The 18,758-nt window shown below is 28.5% G+C and overlaps 2 protein-coding genes and 2 long non-coding RNA genes across 5 annotated transcripts; 1 reads left to right on the top strand and 3 right to left on the bottom strand.

Annotated features, from left to right (window-relative positions):
* Nucleotides 1-2,980: 2,980 nt before the first annotated feature.
* Nucleotides 2,981-6,981, bottom strand: LOC130671854 (uncharacterized). Its single transcript, XR_008990597.1, has 2 exons — nt 6,584-6,981; nt 2,981-3,545 (listed from the first exon to the last, which is right to left on the bottom strand). It is a non-coding gene; the product is annotated as an uncharacterized LOC130671854 (long non-coding RNA).
* A 545-nt stretch (nt 6,982-7,526) lies between these two features.
* On the top strand, nt 7,527-10,512 carry LOC130671855 (uncharacterized). Its single transcript, XR_008990598.1, has 3 exons — nt 7,527-9,213; nt 10,175-10,291; nt 10,377-10,512. It is a non-coding gene; the product is annotated as an uncharacterized LOC130671855 (long non-coding RNA).
* On the bottom strand, nt 10,477-14,536 carry LOC130671834 (putative gustatory receptor 28b). 2 transcript variants are annotated; one of them, XM_057475930.1, is made up of 6 exons: nt 14,163-14,536; nt 12,770-13,215; nt 12,447-12,699; nt 12,221-12,370; nt 10,844-12,157; nt 10,477-10,738 (listed from the first exon to the last, which is right to left on the bottom strand). In XM_057475930.1, the coding sequence occupies exons 1-5, from the start codon at nt 14,460-14,462 to the stop codon at nt 12,092-12,094; spliced, it is 1,215 nt and encodes a 404-aa protein (XP_057331913.1). In that variant the 5' UTR covers nt 14,463-14,536; the 3' UTR covers nt 10,477-10,738; nt 10,844-12,091. The 2 variants fall into 2 exon arrangements, with proteins under 2 accessions (XP_057331913.1, XP_057331912.1); XM_057475929.1 differs by having other exon boundaries at nt 12,221-12,379.
* A 146-nt stretch (nt 14,537-14,682) lies between these two features.
* LOC130671836 (gustatory receptor for sugar taste 43a-like) lies at nt 14,683-17,614 on the bottom strand. Its single transcript, XM_057475932.1, has 5 exons — nt 17,179-17,614; nt 16,144-16,577; nt 15,817-16,069; nt 14,973-15,131; nt 14,683-14,909 (listed from the first exon to the last, which is right to left on the bottom strand). Exons 1-5 carry the CDS (start codon nt 17,476-17,478, stop codon nt 14,853-14,855), a joined length of 1,203 nt encoding a protein of 400 aa, XP_057331915.1. The 5' UTR covers nt 17,479-17,614; the 3' UTR covers nt 14,683-14,852.
* Between the last annotated feature and the right edge of the window lie 1,144 nt (nt 17,615-18,758).

The following is an 18,758-nucleotide window of genomic DNA, read 5'->3' on the forward strand; positions in this document are numbered from 1 at the left end:
CAAGTAGGGTGGGGCACGCAGCCTGGTCACAAAACCACCCTCTGTCTGTTGCTCTCCATGTCCGTGATGGTAATCCAGCAAGTGGCGCTGATGTGCTGCCTGGATTTAAGGCTCTACTGCCGGGCAACTGGATCCTTTGTGGCTGGGAAACCCGAGACAGAGACCGAACCGGAGTCTAATCCAAACTTTAAGGAATCCGGGGTAAAATGAGCCGGAAAATCGAGCTGTATATTGATATATATGACTATGACTAAGCTACCCGACTACCACGAGTATACCTGCACCGAGTCACGTAACGGTCGATAGAACGACGCATCCTTACCCGTGAAAATAATTTTACCCTGCCTACCTGTCACGCTTGCGCATTCCTGTCATATATATTTTTTTAAATATATAACTAAACTGTACATACAATTTTTTAATTATTTTTATCATCTCGTTATTTCACTTTGACGACTGTGATAACGATTGATAAGATTAGATCTCTGATCATCTCTAATAAGGCACAAAGATGTTTGATAAACTACAAGTTAAACGCTTAATGTCATATATAATATATAAATAATAAAAATCAATAAATTAATTGCTGAGGAATATTAAAGACTTGGGAAAACGTGACCGTGAAAAATGTCATGAGTGTTTCAATTTAAATTGCATTCGTCTTTACATTCTTATATCGACTAAATAACCGATAGATACTATATTAAGTACACATGCACGCCAAGGACGATTTATTTATATTTTTAAAATCGAATTTCATGTTGATATCGATATGAAAAAGTTTCTTGGGCGCATTGTCATTTTAAAGGAAACCCAAGACCGTGTAAAATATTTATGCAGAGTTGAGCTCGAGGGTAAACGTCAAGATGGGAGTGACGTATAGTAGTTTGCTTGAATATTTATTTTAGGAAAATAAAATCTGCTACACATGTATCTGCTACATACTTGTCTCGAGTGTGAGACTAATGATTCCCGGGGTTGTGATGGACTTGACTCTTTGTGACGAGAATAGAGTACCAGGGTCTGGTACTGGTACTCTCTTCCGCTACTGGTATTTTATTACATTTAAAACATTTCGTCTTACAAAGTAAAGTAACTCACTTAAATATACAGTTGAATTATATCACTAAATTACGTAAATTGATAAAATGACTTTTTCTCATAAAATAATTAGCAGGATCATAAAATTTTGCTATCTAATCTGCGAAACTTGAGGATTTTATGTGAAATATTTAGCGAGTTGAGCAAAAAAAATTTATGATTGCAATCTACCCGGCAAAATGTGTTTGCACTGGAGTTATGTTGTAAAGAGATGATCACCGAAATTGCTATGACAAACTCTCAGCTTATTCATGCTCATGTACATACTTGACGCGCATAAATGATTAATTTCCGTTTTAAATTACCAGGCGTATAATGTGTGCTCATTTTAAATTGTCTTGTATTATACAGTAAAAATTTTTTGATTTTATCATTTTAGAAAATTTTTTATATCGTCTATAATTAATAATAATAATTGGACGGCTTAAGAATTAAAATATGATATGGAAGTTAACAATGAGTGTGAATGTAGCGGATAGACAAATTTTAAATTATAAATTAATAGAGTAAATAATTTAAAAAATAAAATTTCGAAAAAATGCACGTATTAGTTTGAAATTTTTTTAAATGCGCATTTTTTAAAAATTTTTATTTATTAATTATTTACTCTATTTATTGATAATTTTAAATTTGTCTATCTGCTACATTCACACGCATAATCAACACGATACTGAAGTTAGCCGACGTTTTATTATTTTTGATTTTTTTTTATAATGATAAATAATAATAAAAAAAATTTTTGAAAAAATTGCACCTATAGTTTATTAAATTTTCTACATGTGCATTTTTTTAGATTTTTGTTTTTTTTTATAATTAATATGTTGAAAAAAAATTTGAAAATTTTTAATTGTCTGCTAATTTCTGGATCATTAGTCAACAGACAATTAATAAAAATTTACGGATTTTTTTTTTCACCAAATAAATTACAAAATAAAAAAACTAAAAAAATGCACATGTAGAAAATTTAAAAATCTATAAGTGCATTTTTTTAAATATTTTTTTTTTTTACAATTCATCGTTTCTAAAAATTCCAAAAATTATCAGATGTCGGCGGATTTGTGAGTGTGAATGTAATTGACAGTTTTTTAAAATTTCGAAATAATAAATAAAATGTAAGTAGAAAAAAAATAAAAAAAAATGCGCATGTAGACAAATGAAAAATCAGTGCGCATTTTTTAAAATTTCATTATTGTAATTAATTAATTTATTTATTTAAAATTAAAAAAATTATGTCTGCTACATTCACTCTCATGGCAAACTTTAGTCTCATATAAAAATATTTTTTTTCTGCAATTATTATTATTATTATAAAATAAATATGACACTATTGTCAATAACATACCAAGATATCTTTGTTGAGCGATCAAATTTATCTGATTATATATCGCAACCAAATATTTTATCATCATCTATATATAAACATCTATACACAATTGATTTACTGACCTAAACTTAAATTTATTAGTCTGCTCGTCAGTTTAAACGATTCCTATAAATCTAGTCTATTTTCGAGTGAGCATCAAAAATAACCAGAGAAAGTTTTTTTTAAATTTTTTCAGCAAAGGGGTAGAGAGCACCACTGGACGAGTTATGTAACGACTGCACCCACCGAAGATATACTACTATTTTTAAATTTATTACATCTAATTAATCTAATTAACAAAAGACAAATTTACATACGCGATGTAGACTATCGATTTCAAATATTAAATATACATGATAAAAAAAAACCGTTAAACAAAACACGTCAGCCTTAGAAAAGTGCGCACTTGATTTTGCAAAAATAAAACCAGGCAAAATGGTCGAAAAAAAAGTAATTAAGCTAAACTAGAACAAAAGGTGGAAATTTAAAAATAAAAAAGAGACAAATAAAACTCACCCTTGCAGCTTAATGAAAAAGATACAGAACAAAAGCTTAGATGCAGAGATGCAGAAGAGAATAGAAACTTTTTAAGTTATGTTATATTTATAAATAATTAAAATATATATGTGTTCGACTAGGTACACGGATCGCAACGAAATGCGTTCTCTGAGTTTAGCTTCGACTACTCGGACTCTCGGCTCTCTTCTACACTCTTCTACTCAAAACCTCCCCCTCCCCCTCCCTCTCTACCTATGGCTTATTCTTGCGCCCCGCCGAGTACCGATTCCTACTGGGGCTATACATAGTACTCACACCACCCAATCATATATATATATATATAAAAATACCAACACATATTTATACTCTCCAGCCCTTCTTTCATCGTAATCGTTGGCCTTCAACTCCCACTTAAACAGAACCGCTCATTGAATTTAGTGTTCGTAAATTTCCGGTTCATTATTATTGTCACCGCATTACTCATTATTATTATTATTATTACCAATAATGTCTAATTTCCTGAACAAACTACTGTACTGCAATGCAATGTCTAAGCTCTCATCGGATTTCACACGTTCAAGGCCTATAAATATATAAATAAATAAATATATCTGGCTGCTGTAAGCTGATTTCAAAATTGTTTAATTGCATTAAGCCTCGGAGACAACAAATAATACATATGTACTTATCATACTATATATATATGTAAGGCATAGGATTTCTACATGTGTAGGGAGGAGAATCCAAGTATGAATGTTACGAAATCAGCTGTTATGCGCGGTTGCTCTAGGTCATGCAGCAATCGTCCCACACAATTTTCCACCACCCACTACCCACTACCCTTTTCTCAGCATCACTTGGCCTGTTACTTTGCGCAGCTGCTTGCCAACCCTCTATCTATATACTTTATTTCTAGGTCTATTCTCACAAATGCTACATATGTATTATTAATATATATATGTACATATTCTGTGCTCGGCAAACTTGATCTCACATCCAAACGGGTCCGTGGGAAAATGAGGGTCACATGAGTTAAATCAATAATATATGTATTAATAATTGTTATATATGTGTGTATATATATATATATACAACTATATTTGTTTGAGTTGTTGACTACATTGTAAAAAGAGCGGTGTTAAAATGAAATCGCACTGGTGTAGGCGGTGTTAAATCGGTGTAAAAAAAAATTCTACGTATAGAAATTAGAAAAAAAAATTTATTACATATAAAAATTTAATTAATAATGTAATTAATTAATAAAAATACTGTACAGTGATAGAGTAAGTAAAAATATTCACACAGTAAAATATTTTAACACTGGGAAATTTTTTTAACACCGGTAAAGTATATTTACATCGGTGGTGTTATTTTAACACCGCAAATTTTAACACTTACTCTGCCTGGATTTTCTCGTTTTTTTTTTTTCTATGACAGTAAAGTTGACGATGATTTTGAAGTCAGTAGACAATTAAAAATTTTCTAATTTTTTTTTTTTAAAATCAATTACGAAAAAAAATAAAAGTAAAAAATGCGCATGTAGAAAAATAAAAAAGTTATACGTGCAATTTTTTAAAATATTTTTTTTTTTTATAATTTATCGGTTTAAAAAAAATAAAAAAATTACTAGACGTCGGCAAACTTCATAATCGTAAGTTGGCGGACATCTGAAAATTTTTTAAACTTTTAAAATAATAAATTAAAATGTTTATAAAATAAAAATAAAAAAATTCATGTTTAGAGAATTCAAAATTCAGTACATGCATTTTTTTTATTTTGTTTATTTTAATTACTTAATTTTTTTATATGTAATTAAAAATTTTTCGTACTTTTGCTACACGGAGAAAAAAGTATAGTAAAAATTACAATAGTATAGTAAAATTTACTAACAGATATGAAAAAATACATTCTGTATTGTAATTATTACTAAACGTTTAGTAAAATTTACTAGTTAGTAATAATTACATAATAAGATATAAAAAATTACTATACGTAATGTATTTTTTGCTAAGACGATTATATTTTTTACTATTTGTATAGTAAATTTTACTATCAAGTACAATTAAAAAATACAAATTTAAGAAAGTAAATTTTCTAATACAATATAGGATTTGTTACTATACAAAATATTAAAAATTACTATACGCAGTGTATTTTTTGCTAACACGGTTATATTTTTTTACTATCTGTGTAGTAAATTCTACTATTATGTATAGATAAAATTAAAAGTTGGTGGGGATATCATATGCAAAGAAGTATTACAGGTTCTGAAACCTTTGTTCAAAGGACACATCGGGCCGTCAGACATTGGAAAGGACAACACGATTTCAAGGATTGTCAGCTGCTCTCAAAGAGCCCAACAACCCGCATATATTTCATAGATACAAATAATCGCTATTTCTTAAGTAATTTGCAGCTAATTAAACAAGATATTTTTCTTTTATTGTAATACATGTATTAAATACATGTAAAAAAAAAAAAAATAAGGCAAATTAACTTTTTTAAAAAAAGAAAAAACATTGGAAAGGACTCGCGCGCGGGAGATCAGGGTTCGAATCTCGGTTGAATCAAGTGATTTTTTAAAAAACAAAAATCCACACCAACACCAATACAGATGATAGAAATAATAATAATAATAATAATAATAATAATAATAATAATAATAATAATAATAATAATAATAATAATAATAATAATAAAAAGTTGAAAAACTATTCAAAATTTTATTTGATTTTTTTCCATTCTAATACACAGAAAAAAGGGATTTCTTGGCGCAAAAAATTTTTTCTTGTTCTAAAAAAATTTTTACTTGACCCAAGAAATTTTTTGTATTATAAAGTGAAAATAAAACTTATCTTGGGGTAAGAAAAAATTTTCTTGGAACAAGAAAAAAATTTTTTAGGCAAGAAAAAAATTCTTGAGCCAAGAAAAATTTTTGTCTTCAATTCATAATACAAAATATTTCTTGCGCCATGAAATTCTTTTTTTCTGTGTATAGTAAAATTTACTAAACGGGATAGTAAAATTTACTAAACGGGATAGTAAAATTTACTAAATGGGATAGTAAAATTTACTAAACTGGGATAGTAAAATTTACTAAACGACTTGTAAAATACATTAATCTGTTTATGAATTTTTCAAATAAATCATAAGCGTTTCAAGACTACTATCCAAATTTAGAAATAATTCTCATATTTTTTAGTAAAATTTACAATATTTTTTTCTCCGTGTACATTTACAATCATTTTTTTAGAGTGTGTAGATTTGATTAAATAAAATTATTTAAAATAAATAAAACGGTTAATAATTATCAAGGTAATGGTAATTGTTACCAAAGTATTTCCGTAATTATGAAACAAATTTAGTCTTATATAAAAACGCCTACACAACGTAACGTCAAAGTCTTTATTTTGAGACCTTGGCAAGTGCCAAAGGCCTTCAACCTAGTCTGAAAAATATAAAAAGCTACCAGGTGTTTTAAATTTATAAAAATAAAAAAAAAAATATTTTGATATTTAAAAATTTGAACGGATGATCGGTTAACTTTTTGAATTATTATTTATTGTTAAAAAAAATTTATGGAGGATAAATATAAATTACTTAGTAATAAATAATACAAACCTCATTGTCGCTAAAATTAATTTTATTTTATTTAAGTGTCTTGTGATTCGCGTCCTCATGTTATATAATTTTTTTTCGGGTTTTGTTTATTTTATTTTATTTATAAAATTAAATTATATCTTTGGCAAGGTTAAAAAACACTATATTAATTTATGAGACTACTAAATGTGTATTTGTATTGCAGTTATGATTATTATTTAGAAGCGAGAAAATAATCGAGGGATACAGCCAAGCGATCGATCAGCCTCGTGTGTGAAACCGCGAATGTAATAACGCTCCTATCATGTCGTCACTACTCTTTATTTTTTAATTTTATATATGTGTACTTATATATAGAGCCGAGGAAATTGATTGAGGATAGTAAGCGATTCATGATAAAATAATAAACGCTATCGATTTTCATAGCTGCCGAGTTATATCTACTGAAGCTAATGCTGCTTCATATATATTTCAATTAATTTTTTTTTCTTGCAATTTTTTTTACTTCATTCTATTTTAAATCTAAACTATTAATAAATTTTTCAAAATTATTTTAATAATTAGAAATTTATCATAATTAATTATTTTAATTATAAATTGATTTTTATTTAATTGACTGTCTTCAATTAATTAATTAATTTTACTTTAGTTTTTTATTTATAAAATTTATTAATTAAATTTTTTATTAATAATTGAGAATTTATATTGTCATATTTTTATATTAATTACTAGTAAAGTTATCAGTAGTGGATAAATAAAATCTCTCGTAGATATTGGAGCAGCTGCAGGATGCATTGTGTAGACTGCCCTAATAGCCGCCAAGTTGACGGCAATTTGTCGCCGTTGAACGCAAAAATTAGCGTTTCCAAAAGTTGACAACTGGATGACAAATTTCTGAGAAACTTGGTGGCAAAAGTTGATGGAAAGTTGCCTTCAATTTTAACAGAAAGTTGACTACAAGTCGCAGCAGTAGATTGTAACAACTTGTTGTCAACAGTTACGAAGGCTGAAGTTGTCGTCAATTTGATTGCAACTAATCTAAAAACGAATATCAAAATTTTACTAACAAATTATCGTCAACTATTTGCACGATCAAGTTTTTGCAGCCAACTTGACATCTTATTTCTGTTGCAGATTTCCTCCCCCTTGCGATCAAAATTGCTATTAGGGGTCGCGCTTAAATTATCGATAAATTATCTAGTGTGATGATAAGACTAAACATTTCAATGATCTGCTGAACCGACAAAAGTTACCTCTAAATTTAAAGAGCAAATTTACGTCTACCTCATAATTTTTTGCAGTAAATTTGCTGTCTCCAAATGTAAATTAAAATTACGTTGAAACTCCAATTGCTGTCAGGAATTAATATTTTTAAAAAAAATTTCATTATCGATATTTATCATTTTTTTTTTCGTCCCAATGATATTTTTTTTTTATAAATAATGAAATGACTTAATTGTTATTTTAAAAATTTTTGTGACCAATTTGTCAGACACGTGATGTAAAAATACAGCAAGTGGCGAAAGGTATAATTTTAATCAACAATAAGAAATTTAAAACTCCCAAGAGTGTAATCTGGTGGCTGACAATGATGATAGGGTTGTTTTATGTTTGTTTTTTAGGGAAGGTGTCAATGCATTGTCATGTCTAAGACGCGTGCCGACACGTGACTTTCCCGCAGATCAATTTGTCACTGCTCTTATTTACTTCAAATATTACAGTCTACTACTGCATATACTTATTTTAAATATAAATATCCTCAGATGAATTAAAAACTGTCGAAAATATAAAGACGGTTAAGAATAAAGAGGACTCAGTAAAAAATGAAACTGCAAAGATGGGAGGAGTCGAGACAGTATGGATTTTCTCCGAGGATCAGGTGCAAGAGACACATCTGCAAAACTCGTGCTCTGTTTCTGTGTACCCAGACATACTCAAACACACTTTCTATCGATTTGTTTAAAATTTTTTAAAATACTTAAATACTTATTAACTTTTTTACCCTCAAAATAAACAAATTTCTAAGCCCGACAGAGTTGACCAGTAGCAGAAATTAGCAAGCGACCAGAAATTTTTGAATATTTTTTTTCCCTCTTTATTTCAATTATCAGGCGGAGAATCGATTGGAAAAATTTGATTGATTGGAATGATTTTTTTTTATAAAAATTAAAGTCTAAATGGCGGCATAGGCAAAAATAGTAGGCGTGTTGTCGGTAATCACGCGGGTTGAATCTCAATTGGTGGTCTCGACAAATACTTGAATTCGAGGGTGTGGCTTGTTTTGAGGGTGGAATTTACCCTTAACAACCGCGCACTGCGTTGTCCCATGGACCAGATCTAAATCTTATCAGATATCTTATGCCCGTTGTCTTGTCTACTTGACAAGTAATTTACACAAAGTCTTAGTGTAATTTAATCCTATTTTACAAATTTGTGGATTCATTTATTTTTGAAATTAATACATATATTTTTTAATTGCAATTATTTTTTTCCGTGACCAAGTGCTAGTTTAATTAAATTATTTATTAAAGTAAATAATATAAATATCTCGGGGTAGTTTATTATTAAAAGTATCGTTGGAAACAGTGGGATAAAAAGTGTCGTAAATAAAAAATATCGTCACCGGTGGAACTATTAAATGGAATATTATAGTAAGTATGGAATCGAATCCATTTAAATGGCTGTTTTAACATAAAAATTGACAAAATATTTTACCCCACTGATATCTGGGATTTAAATAAATTTTTAATGATCCTGCATAACTCATGATTTTATGATTTACTACTTCTCTAGTTCACTGAGAGAAAAAATGACTTTTAGAAATACTGTATTTTCTTCTGACAAGAAATTATGCTATTGAAAATTTTAAATCTCATATATTTTTAGTGGAAAAATTTGAAGATTTTATTCAAAATCATTTTCTTAACCGAAGAAATTTTGCTCAGCATGAGATTTGCGCTTTTTTTGATAAATACGGAAGTTAGCCGACGTCTAATAATTTTTTGAGTTTTTTAAAAATGATAAATTTAAAAAAAAAATATATTTTGAAAAATTGCACCTGCAGTTTTTTTAATTTTCTACATGTGCATATTTTTTTTTTTTTATAAATTAAATTGTTAAAAAAAAAATTCAAAAATTTTTAATTCTCTGCTAACTTCAGGTTCATAAAAAAAAGGATTTTTATCAAAAAAAATTTTGATTCACTTCAAAAAAATTTTCACTTGTCCCTAGAAATTTTTCGCATCATAAATTGGCAATAAAAATTTTCTAGAAGCAAAAAATTTTTTTTCCTGTGTAAATTTCGATTTTCTTCTATCAATTAAATTATTCTCCAAATTATATATAAAAATACTGCAATAATTTTAATTGATTTACTCCTTAAGAAAATATTGTTTTTTTAAAAGTAAATTTTTTCTAAATGTGTCTGTAGTTTTATAAATAATTATTTGAAAATCCCACAATTCGACTATTTGTTCAAATACTTGGCAATTCTTATGGGAAAGAAATCAAAGGGGTAAAATATTGACAGTGTGATAATCAAATAACTTGTAGCCCTTTTTCGTAGATAAATATAAACACAAACAAAATATTTATGTACATAAAATTTTCCAGATTAAAATTAATGAATAATAATAATATTTATAATAATTATAATAATAAAATGGAGCGTGAAGCATTGCATCCAATAACGACGTGTTGCAATTTGAGTGTTCAGTCTCGTACCCGCAGGTGTGTAAATTAAGACATCAAGATAAATTGTAACTGATCGTGGTTAATTTTATTTTTTTTTGGTGTAAAGAATAAATTTTTTCAGAGAAAGAGAAAATTCAATGAACGTAAGTCATAGTGGATCTAATGGAATTAATTCAACGGGATCACTGGGTACACTTTCACGAGAGGAACGCCGACGGCGAAGACGAGCCACTCAAAAATATCGAACCGCCCACGCAACTCGGTAACAATTCAAAAATAATAATAATAATAATTCGTATTCTAAATAAACAGACACTCATTAAGAGAAATTATTTGATTAGGGAAAGAGTGAGAGTGGAAGCGTTCAATCTTGCGTTTGCTGAACTGAGAAAATTACTACCGACTTTGCCGCCCGACAAAAAGCTTTCCAAGATTGAGATTCTTCGGCTGGCAATTTGCTACATCGCGTACCTCAATCACGTACTAGAAGCATAAAAAAGTATTATTATAATTATTATAAATGTAATATATAAAATTTAATTTATTTCCGACCAGTTAAATAAAATTATAAAGTTGTCTGCTACTTACACATCAAAGCAATTAAATAGTTTATAATTCATTGATTTAAACTCAAGTGATGATGATCATCTATATCAGTGGGGCATCTGGATCTGGACTGTCCCTAGTATCGAAAACAGCATTTCCCGATTCCCTCAGGATTACTTGAAGCTTCGATAGTTTTTTTCCTTTCTCTCGCATCTATCGTTAAGTGAAAAAGAATGAGATTACGGAGGCCAACTTCACGGATCGTCGCCCCTTCTGACCCCATCAATTCTTTCCCTATTGTAGTTTCCTAATTCACGAGTACTCGATCGACGATTTAACGTTCCATCGGACTTGCACGGCTAATCCAATAAAAATATATCCAAATCCATCAAACTAAATAGAGTTTTTTATTGCTTACTTTTTATAAAGACGGTATATTACATTACTTATATATATATGTATATATAACGGGTTTTTTTTACAAAAGTAAATTACAGAGATGAGCTAAATAACAGTGGAGTCATTATTTTAATTTAAAAAAATATTTAAATATGCATATATTTTTTTTCAAGACATAATTTCTTTTACCGATGCACTGATAGAAGTATTTCTTTAACTGACGACAAATTTCGACAGCTCAAGAAAATACGACTCTTAGAAGATTTAGAAGATGATAGGGGAGGGAGGAATAAAAGGGGGTACTTAAGGAAATACCAAGTTTTTGAGGACTCAAATACGCTAAATCTTTTTTTTTTTAATGATACTCAAAGTAAATAGAAGAAATTTTCAGTTACCGTTGAAAAAAAAAATTTTTCATTTCCGCGGGCAAAGTGGGGTACTCCCTAAAAAAGGTAAAAAAAAAAATTTCTGGATTTTAAACGAATTTGATTAAGTTGAATTTTTTTGTAAGTAATTTACATGAAGAAAAATTATATTTTACATGTTTATTGGAGACAAAAGAAGAAAAAAAATTTTTAATAGTTTTAATCAAAAAACAAACGTCATTAATATTTTTCTACTGACAATTGATTTTTGAAAAAGTTTACCGAAAAAAATTCAAAGTAACGCTTAATTATATTTACAGAAGTGATTTTGGAATGTTTAAAAATCATTTAAAATATAAAATTTTTTTTTATCAAATTTTGGGGGTACCCCGTTTTGCCTACCCTACCCCTTTTTGTCCCCCCCTTCCCCTATATTTTCGAGCCAAGTAAATAAATTTCTTCACTCAATGCGACTTGTAACTCGAGGCAAGTCAAGATTTTACTATTTATTAAAAAAAATTTAACTCTAATGTTGATCCGAATTACTCATTTGGATCAAAATAACGAGGTAAGTTGTTATTGACCCAGACAACTGTAAATGAATAATTATTTTTAAATAAAAAAATCCAGCAAAATAATTTTTTTGAATACTTACATCTCGCATTAACGTGTAGCCGAGACTTATTAACCCGCAGGGTGAAAAATAAAGAGGATTTTGCAAGATTTGAATTGAGAACTGTTGAATTTGTCGACAGAAGTCAGCATCTTGTGATTTTATTTCACATTCATGAATTATTTTTCCAGCCTGTTTCCACTTTTTCATAAAAATTTTTTTACTTTATTTATTTGAAGTGCGAATAAATATATAAGGGGATTAATACCTGACTTATAGTTTTGGAACAAGTATGATTGATGAATATAATTTTCAACCCGTTGTTTATGACCCAACTTACGAAAATCATGACTCTATATATTTTGTCTGTGTTTGTAAATTCTGTATTTAATATTAATAGGTATAGATTGTAGAGCATAGTAGTTATTAAAATAAATGATGAACTTATCGTCATTATTAGTTGAAGTCCAAATATTTGTGTTATTTCACCACATAGCGAAGTCAATTCTAGGTGACTGTTTCTGAAAGTAATCCATATACATATAAAATAATATTATTGTGATTTTAAAACAAAAGTATGTGATAATTTACTTGAGAATCGGGAGAACATAATTAAAATTTTTCAATGTATTTCTCGACAAAATTGCACGATTGCCGACAATTTTTTCGTTCTGATTAAACTGATTGGTTGACATTGATAAAACTTCGAAAGGTATAATTTGAAACTTCAAAAGTGCCGAGTTTATATTTTTAAATCTAAGTTCCATGTGTCTTATTAGTGAACAAAAGCTCAAGTCAACTAAAGAATTAGCGTGAATCGCATGTTGAACCGTAGAAACCACAGCAAGGTTTTGTAGATAATGCCAACGGTCATGACTCCATAAAGTAGAAATAAAATTGAGTATAAAAACACTCATTATCCAAAAAATAGTCAGCTTTGCGGAATAATTGTAGGCCTGTTGATTGTTGATCGTCATTCCTAAATCTCTCAGTTTTTCATCGACTCTCAAGCATCTCATGCTGATGATCCTTGATCGCTTTTTAATTCAAACATAATTAATTAAATTACTATACAGGTACGGAATGACACAACTCTAAATATTTTTAAAATATATTTTTTTTTTCACGCGGTAAAACTTTATGATACCGGAGTTAGCCGACGTTTTATAATTTTTTTATTTTTTCGCAAACCGATAAGTTATAAAAAAAAAATTGTTTTAAAAATTGCACTACCCGGGTCAAAAATAATACTTTATTTAGACTTGGTTTACATAGTTGAAATTTTGAGCCGTTTTTCACAAGACAAACTCGACTTTTTTTTACGGAGATATGAAATACATTGACTTTTCGCCTTGGTTTAGACTTAACTAGCTTACTTAGTCACGATTTAAGACGAAAAATTTTAAATCAAGTCGAAATTGACTTGGTTTAGACTTATTCGACTTGAATTATAAGGCGAAAAAGTCAAAGCTAAGGTAAAATAATTTTTATATATTAAGACAAAAGTATGGCGAATGACTATCGTGCTCGAAGTAAAGACGAATAAGATCATACTAAGATCAAAAAATACGAATAAGTTGAAATAAGTTGAAACTAATATGAAAAAAGTTCAAAAAGTTTAAAAAAATTTAATCTAAGTTGAAAAAGTCGAGATCTTATCGAAAAATCATCGGCAAATCGATAACTTCAAAAGAAAATAAGGTGAAGCGATCTTGAACCAAGTTTTATTTGTGACCCGGGTATACTTTTTTTAATTTTTTACATATGCATATTTTTTATTTTTGTGATTGATTCGTTGGCTGACAGGACTAAATATCCACGTAAAAATTCTCCACGAATCTTAATATTCACACCAAAAATATCCACGATTTGTTGGAAAAAAAACCAAAAATTGTTTATTGCCTACTAACTTCAATGAATACTTTTCAAATATCATTGCAATGAAACGACTTTTTTTTTATCAGTCATATAAAAACATACTTACGTTTTTGAAAATCCAACCGAGAACAAAGTTAACACATAATATCAGAATGTTAACAATAACAGTGATAAAAAATATATTTTCTTGATAACTAAACCAAGGTAACTTGTAGCAATACCACATAGTATAGCCCAAAGCAGAGTAAAAAAAAGTAACAATTAGTATAGAGTAGAAAAACGTTTGGAAAAATTCAAAATCTTTTATAGGATATTGGAGTAGTTGATGCCCAAAGATCCAGTTGAAGACCAAAATGGGTAGCAACGACTCGATTAAATTTTTCGGCTTGTACGTTAATTTGAACATGACGGAGTACTGATTGAAGTGAAGTGTCTGAACCTGTACACTTGATTAACAAATGGACTCTGTTATATTTTATTTAATTCTCTAGCTATCATGTATTACTTTTTCACTTTAATTAAATACTTAGTAACTGAGGTGGTTAATACATTAGCGGTCATGATAATTGATAACTGATAAGTTATCTGATGTCCATACGGAATAAATATAATTTATTAAAAAACGTACCCAGTGGATTATTGTCGCTATATATAAACGTATTAATTATTTATTTTTTTAATTAAACTAAGATATTTAATAGTGATTGTAATAATAATAACAAATAATGATATGTATGATATATTTTCAGTGTACTTGTGACGATTATATTATGATTTTAAACTAGATTACATTCTACTAGTTTGGCGGCATCTGGATTAATATAATCAGATATGTCGTTATTGTTCCAGCAAACTATAAAAATATTTATAATTATTTCAAAGAAAAAAAAATGTTAATGTTTATTAATTTACTTACTTCTCGAACAAACGGGTACCCGAGATCAATAAATCCGCATGGCGAAAACTTCAATGGGTTTTGCAACATTTGTAACGCAAATTTTTGAATCGTGGAACAGAGTTCGGTATCCTGAGATTCCGATTCTAATTTGTGAATTATTTTGTTCGTTCGATCCCACTTGAAATAGAAATTTTTATTATTAATTTTTAAATTAAATTATACCTTTCGAGGTGATCCAAAAAAATCGACATGAATTTTCTAGACGTCGCTCAAAAATTTTGGAACTCTTAGAATTTTCTTCTCATAAAGAAAATATATTGCATGGAGACTAAAGTGTCTTCAGAGAATTTCATTTTAAAATAGGAATTTTTTAAAGTTTTTTATATTAAAAATTTTGAAATTTTCCGAGCATGACCCTGGTGGAAATTTTTCGGACTTTTTTCTGAAAAACTCTGAAAAAGTCTTTAGAACTGAGTTTTTCAGAGAAAGTTCCGAAAAATTTCCACTAGGGTGGATATTTTCATATGTGACTTTTCGATACAATCATTGGGCCTTTACTTAATTGCGACTTTTTTTCGCGAAAAAAAATTACCAGCGATCTAAAACAATAAAATTAAACAATTTATTTTAAAATTAAATTATCCCTGAAACGGAATATGACCTCGGCGGTACATATATTTGCATTCATATGCTTATGTAATCCGATGATAAAAAAATATAAAGCTTCAATATTAATATTTAAACGAAAATTTCGAAATTCCCGGTCGCTTTCTAAACATTTTCCATTACGCTAATTTTTGACTAAACAATAATCAGTCGGTTTTTTATATGGATCCTCATATATTTATATAAATATGTATACCTCTTGCACAGTTTGAGCAGAAATAAAATTAATGAATTGAAAATTAATAATGTTGACTACAACCCAACTCAAAAGTACGGAACCTTCATACATTTTTTCATTATTTTCAAGTCTCGGATCCTTAACTGTCAAATACAAGTCATATAGGACAGAAGTAATTAACGTAAATGACGAAACCGTGGTCATTATTATTTGAACTCCAAATATGTTAGTTATTTTTTCACACAAAGTTGTCAGTTCTAAGTGAATATTTCTGAAGAATAATTTAAAATTTTAATGATGTGATAATTTTTTCAATTAATAACACAAAGTACTTAACAAATTTACTTGAGTATGTGAAGACTATGACTGAGACGTGATGGAGTTTGATTACAGACACCAGAACGATTGTCTAATATTAGCTTATTATTTTTAGTCAATATTAAGTCATTACTCTGTAGCACCGTGAACTTCAAAAGTGCCTTGTTAATTTTCCTGAATCTCATACCCATGTTGTGTACCAACAGACAAAAAGTCAAATCGATCAAATAATTCATATATATTGGATGATGAAAAGTGCACACGATAATGTTATCGACAACTATATCTTCTATGTCCCAATTCCACAGAATTGTCATAAGATTAAGTAAAATTGCAGTGACTACCCAAATTACTGTCGTGATCAGCGAATAACTAAAAGACCGCTGGTTGTTTACCGGAACTCCTAAATCTTCAAGTTTTTTATCGGCTTTCATGCATCTTATATGAATCATCCGTGCTTTCTGTCAAATAGTAAATTAATGTATTGAATAATAAATGACAGAGTAGCAGTGCCAAATATTGACCCAGTTCCATTTGATGGCCGGGTACCGAAACTTTAGCAGAAAACGCAGAAAATTTTCATGGCAACAAAAAAGTTGTTTTTTTGAAAAATTTGTTTCATATAACAAAAATATTCCTAATTTTCGTAGATTTTTCTTATTAACTCTGAAAAACTTCTTTTATTAGCAAGAAAAGTTTCTGCTAAAAAATTTCAAACTTTTTCTAAAAAATTTGACTAAATACTTGACCTCATGATTTTATATAATTTTTTTGACTCGATAATAATTTATCATTTCTCAAAACTTTTAGTTTCAATTTGTAATAATAATTTCCACTTTTTCAGAGAAAGATTTCCACAAGGGAATGCCTTAAAAAATCGAAAAATTTGTAACTTCATCACATGAAAAATAACTAATTATATTTTAAATTTTTCAAAAATCAAAATTCCCCAATTTTTCCATTTTCAAGGGTATTTTGATACCCGGTCATCAAATGGAGCTCGGTCACTATTTCACACTGTTCCCCTTCTTTGTTTGATTGAAAATTAAAAAAAATTCTCACATTTCGAAAAATCAAACCCAAAATAATATTTATACAAAATATCAAAGCGTTCACTCCAATAACAATCCAGTATATATTTTCCTGATAAGTGGCCTTATCTGCAGTCACCGAAAATACTATCGACAAACCCCAAGTAATTATATAAATACTTATTATGAAAGCAAAGTAAAAAAATTTCTGTAGCACCACAAAATTATTTTGGTTACATTGTATCATTTGGTGACCGAACGCCCAATTGCATATTAAAATAGGTAATAATGCCTCAGTTAAATTGCTCGGTTTATTTATTGTTTCAAACATTACACTGTTGGACTAGACACGCACTTTTAAACTCACGACGAGCAATGCAATTGCATGACTGTTACATTTTATTTAATACTCATGCTTTTATACATTTTTTTTCTTATTTTTCACTTCTAGTCTATATATAACTGGAGTAGGCTATAACATTAACTCATTCATTAGTGCGAGCCCGAGTGAACAGTGAATAATTGTCGTTCGATATTTCATGTTCGTATCTATATACATATATATAGATACAAATATCTGCATATATTCATTAATGAAATAGCCTTTTATTTTTAATTCTTAGCAGATAAATTATTATTGAGCTTTATTTATAGCTCCTTTAGTAATATTATTATTGTATGGAATTTATAATCAAATGTTTTCATTTGAAGCTGTTTTGATCTTCATAATAAATTGAGTCTACAGAGTCTGTAAACTATAATAATAAAATTTTTATAAAATATTTATTACTCTCTTTAAATTTACAAACTTATATTTTATAGTTACACAGTTTTGGTTGTTTTGAATCACCAGCCAAATTATTAACCCAGAGATTCAAAATTAAGGATTTTTTTATAGGAAAATTTGTGTCCGTAATTTAAATTCGGGCTTAATTTATTTTTCATTAACGATTTAATTATTTCGGGCGAATTCACGGGAAGAAAACGATTTCTTGGTACAAAAAATTTTTTTCAGTGTACTATTGATAAATAAAAATTTTTTCTTTACCGGAAAAAATAAAAGACACGAAATATTAATATTGTTTTATTATAACTAGTGTTAGTAGTCATGAGAAGAGAAATAAAATTTATGTGATGATAGCAAAAGATGAAGGTATCGTTAATCTTATTTGGAGGCTGTATATTTTAGTAATTCACGACACAATATTCCCAATTCTAAATCTAACCATCTGGGAATATAACACATAAACCGAGTGTAAAATGAAATAAAATAATTTTCATAAATAAGTCTAGATACTTATTTATCTAAACGAGTACTCGAGTAATAAACGCACCTGGTATAAAGTCACAGCAGTTTTATAAGAAATTTTATTCGTTGAAGATTCATGTGAAAATAAAAATCGGACAACTTGTAAAGTCAATAAAAATATATTTTTATTTCTACTATTTAAACCAACAACAATATTAACGTTTGCTATAAAAATATTCACAATTATGTTGTTTTTCAAAACGAGGATGTAAGAATACAACAATTGGTAACTCAGAGCAGAGTTTTATACTTTGGTATGAAAGCAAAATATCAAATTAAAATAGGGAGCAATGACTTTGCTA

This window comes from Microplitis mediator, chromosome 7 (assembly GCF_029852145.1).
Source record: "Microplitis mediator isolate UGA2020A chromosome 7, iyMicMedi2.1, whole genome shotgun sequence".
In the NCBI taxonomy this organism is placed as follows: Eukaryota; Metazoa; Arthropoda; class Insecta; order Hymenoptera; family Braconidae; genus Microplitis; species Microplitis mediator.

Coding starts and splice junctions, on each gene's coding strand:
- LOC130671834 (XM_057475929.1), bottom strand. CDS start 14,462: ATGTTCAAATTAACGTACAAGCCGAAAAATTTAATCGAGTCGTTGCTA. Junction 12,700..12,769: donor TATGTTCTCCCGATTCTCAA/GTAAATTATCAC, acceptor GATTACTTTCAG/AAACAGTCACCTAGAATTGA. Junction 12,380..12,446: donor GTTCCAAAACTATAAGTCAG/GTATTAATCCCC, acceptor TTTATGAAAAAG/TGGAAACAGGCTGGAAAAAT.
- LOC130671836 (XM_057475932.1), bottom strand. CDS start 17,478: ATGTTTGAAACAATAAATAAACCGAGCAATTTAACTGAGGCATTATTA. Junction 16,070..16,143: donor CATAGTCTTCACATACTCAA/GTAAATTTGTTA, acceptor ATTATTCTTCAG/AAATATTCACTTAGAACTGA. Junction 14,910..14,972: donor GGTACCCGTTTGTTCGAGAA/GTAAGTAAATTA, acceptor ATATTTTTATAG/TTTGCTGGAACAATAACGAC.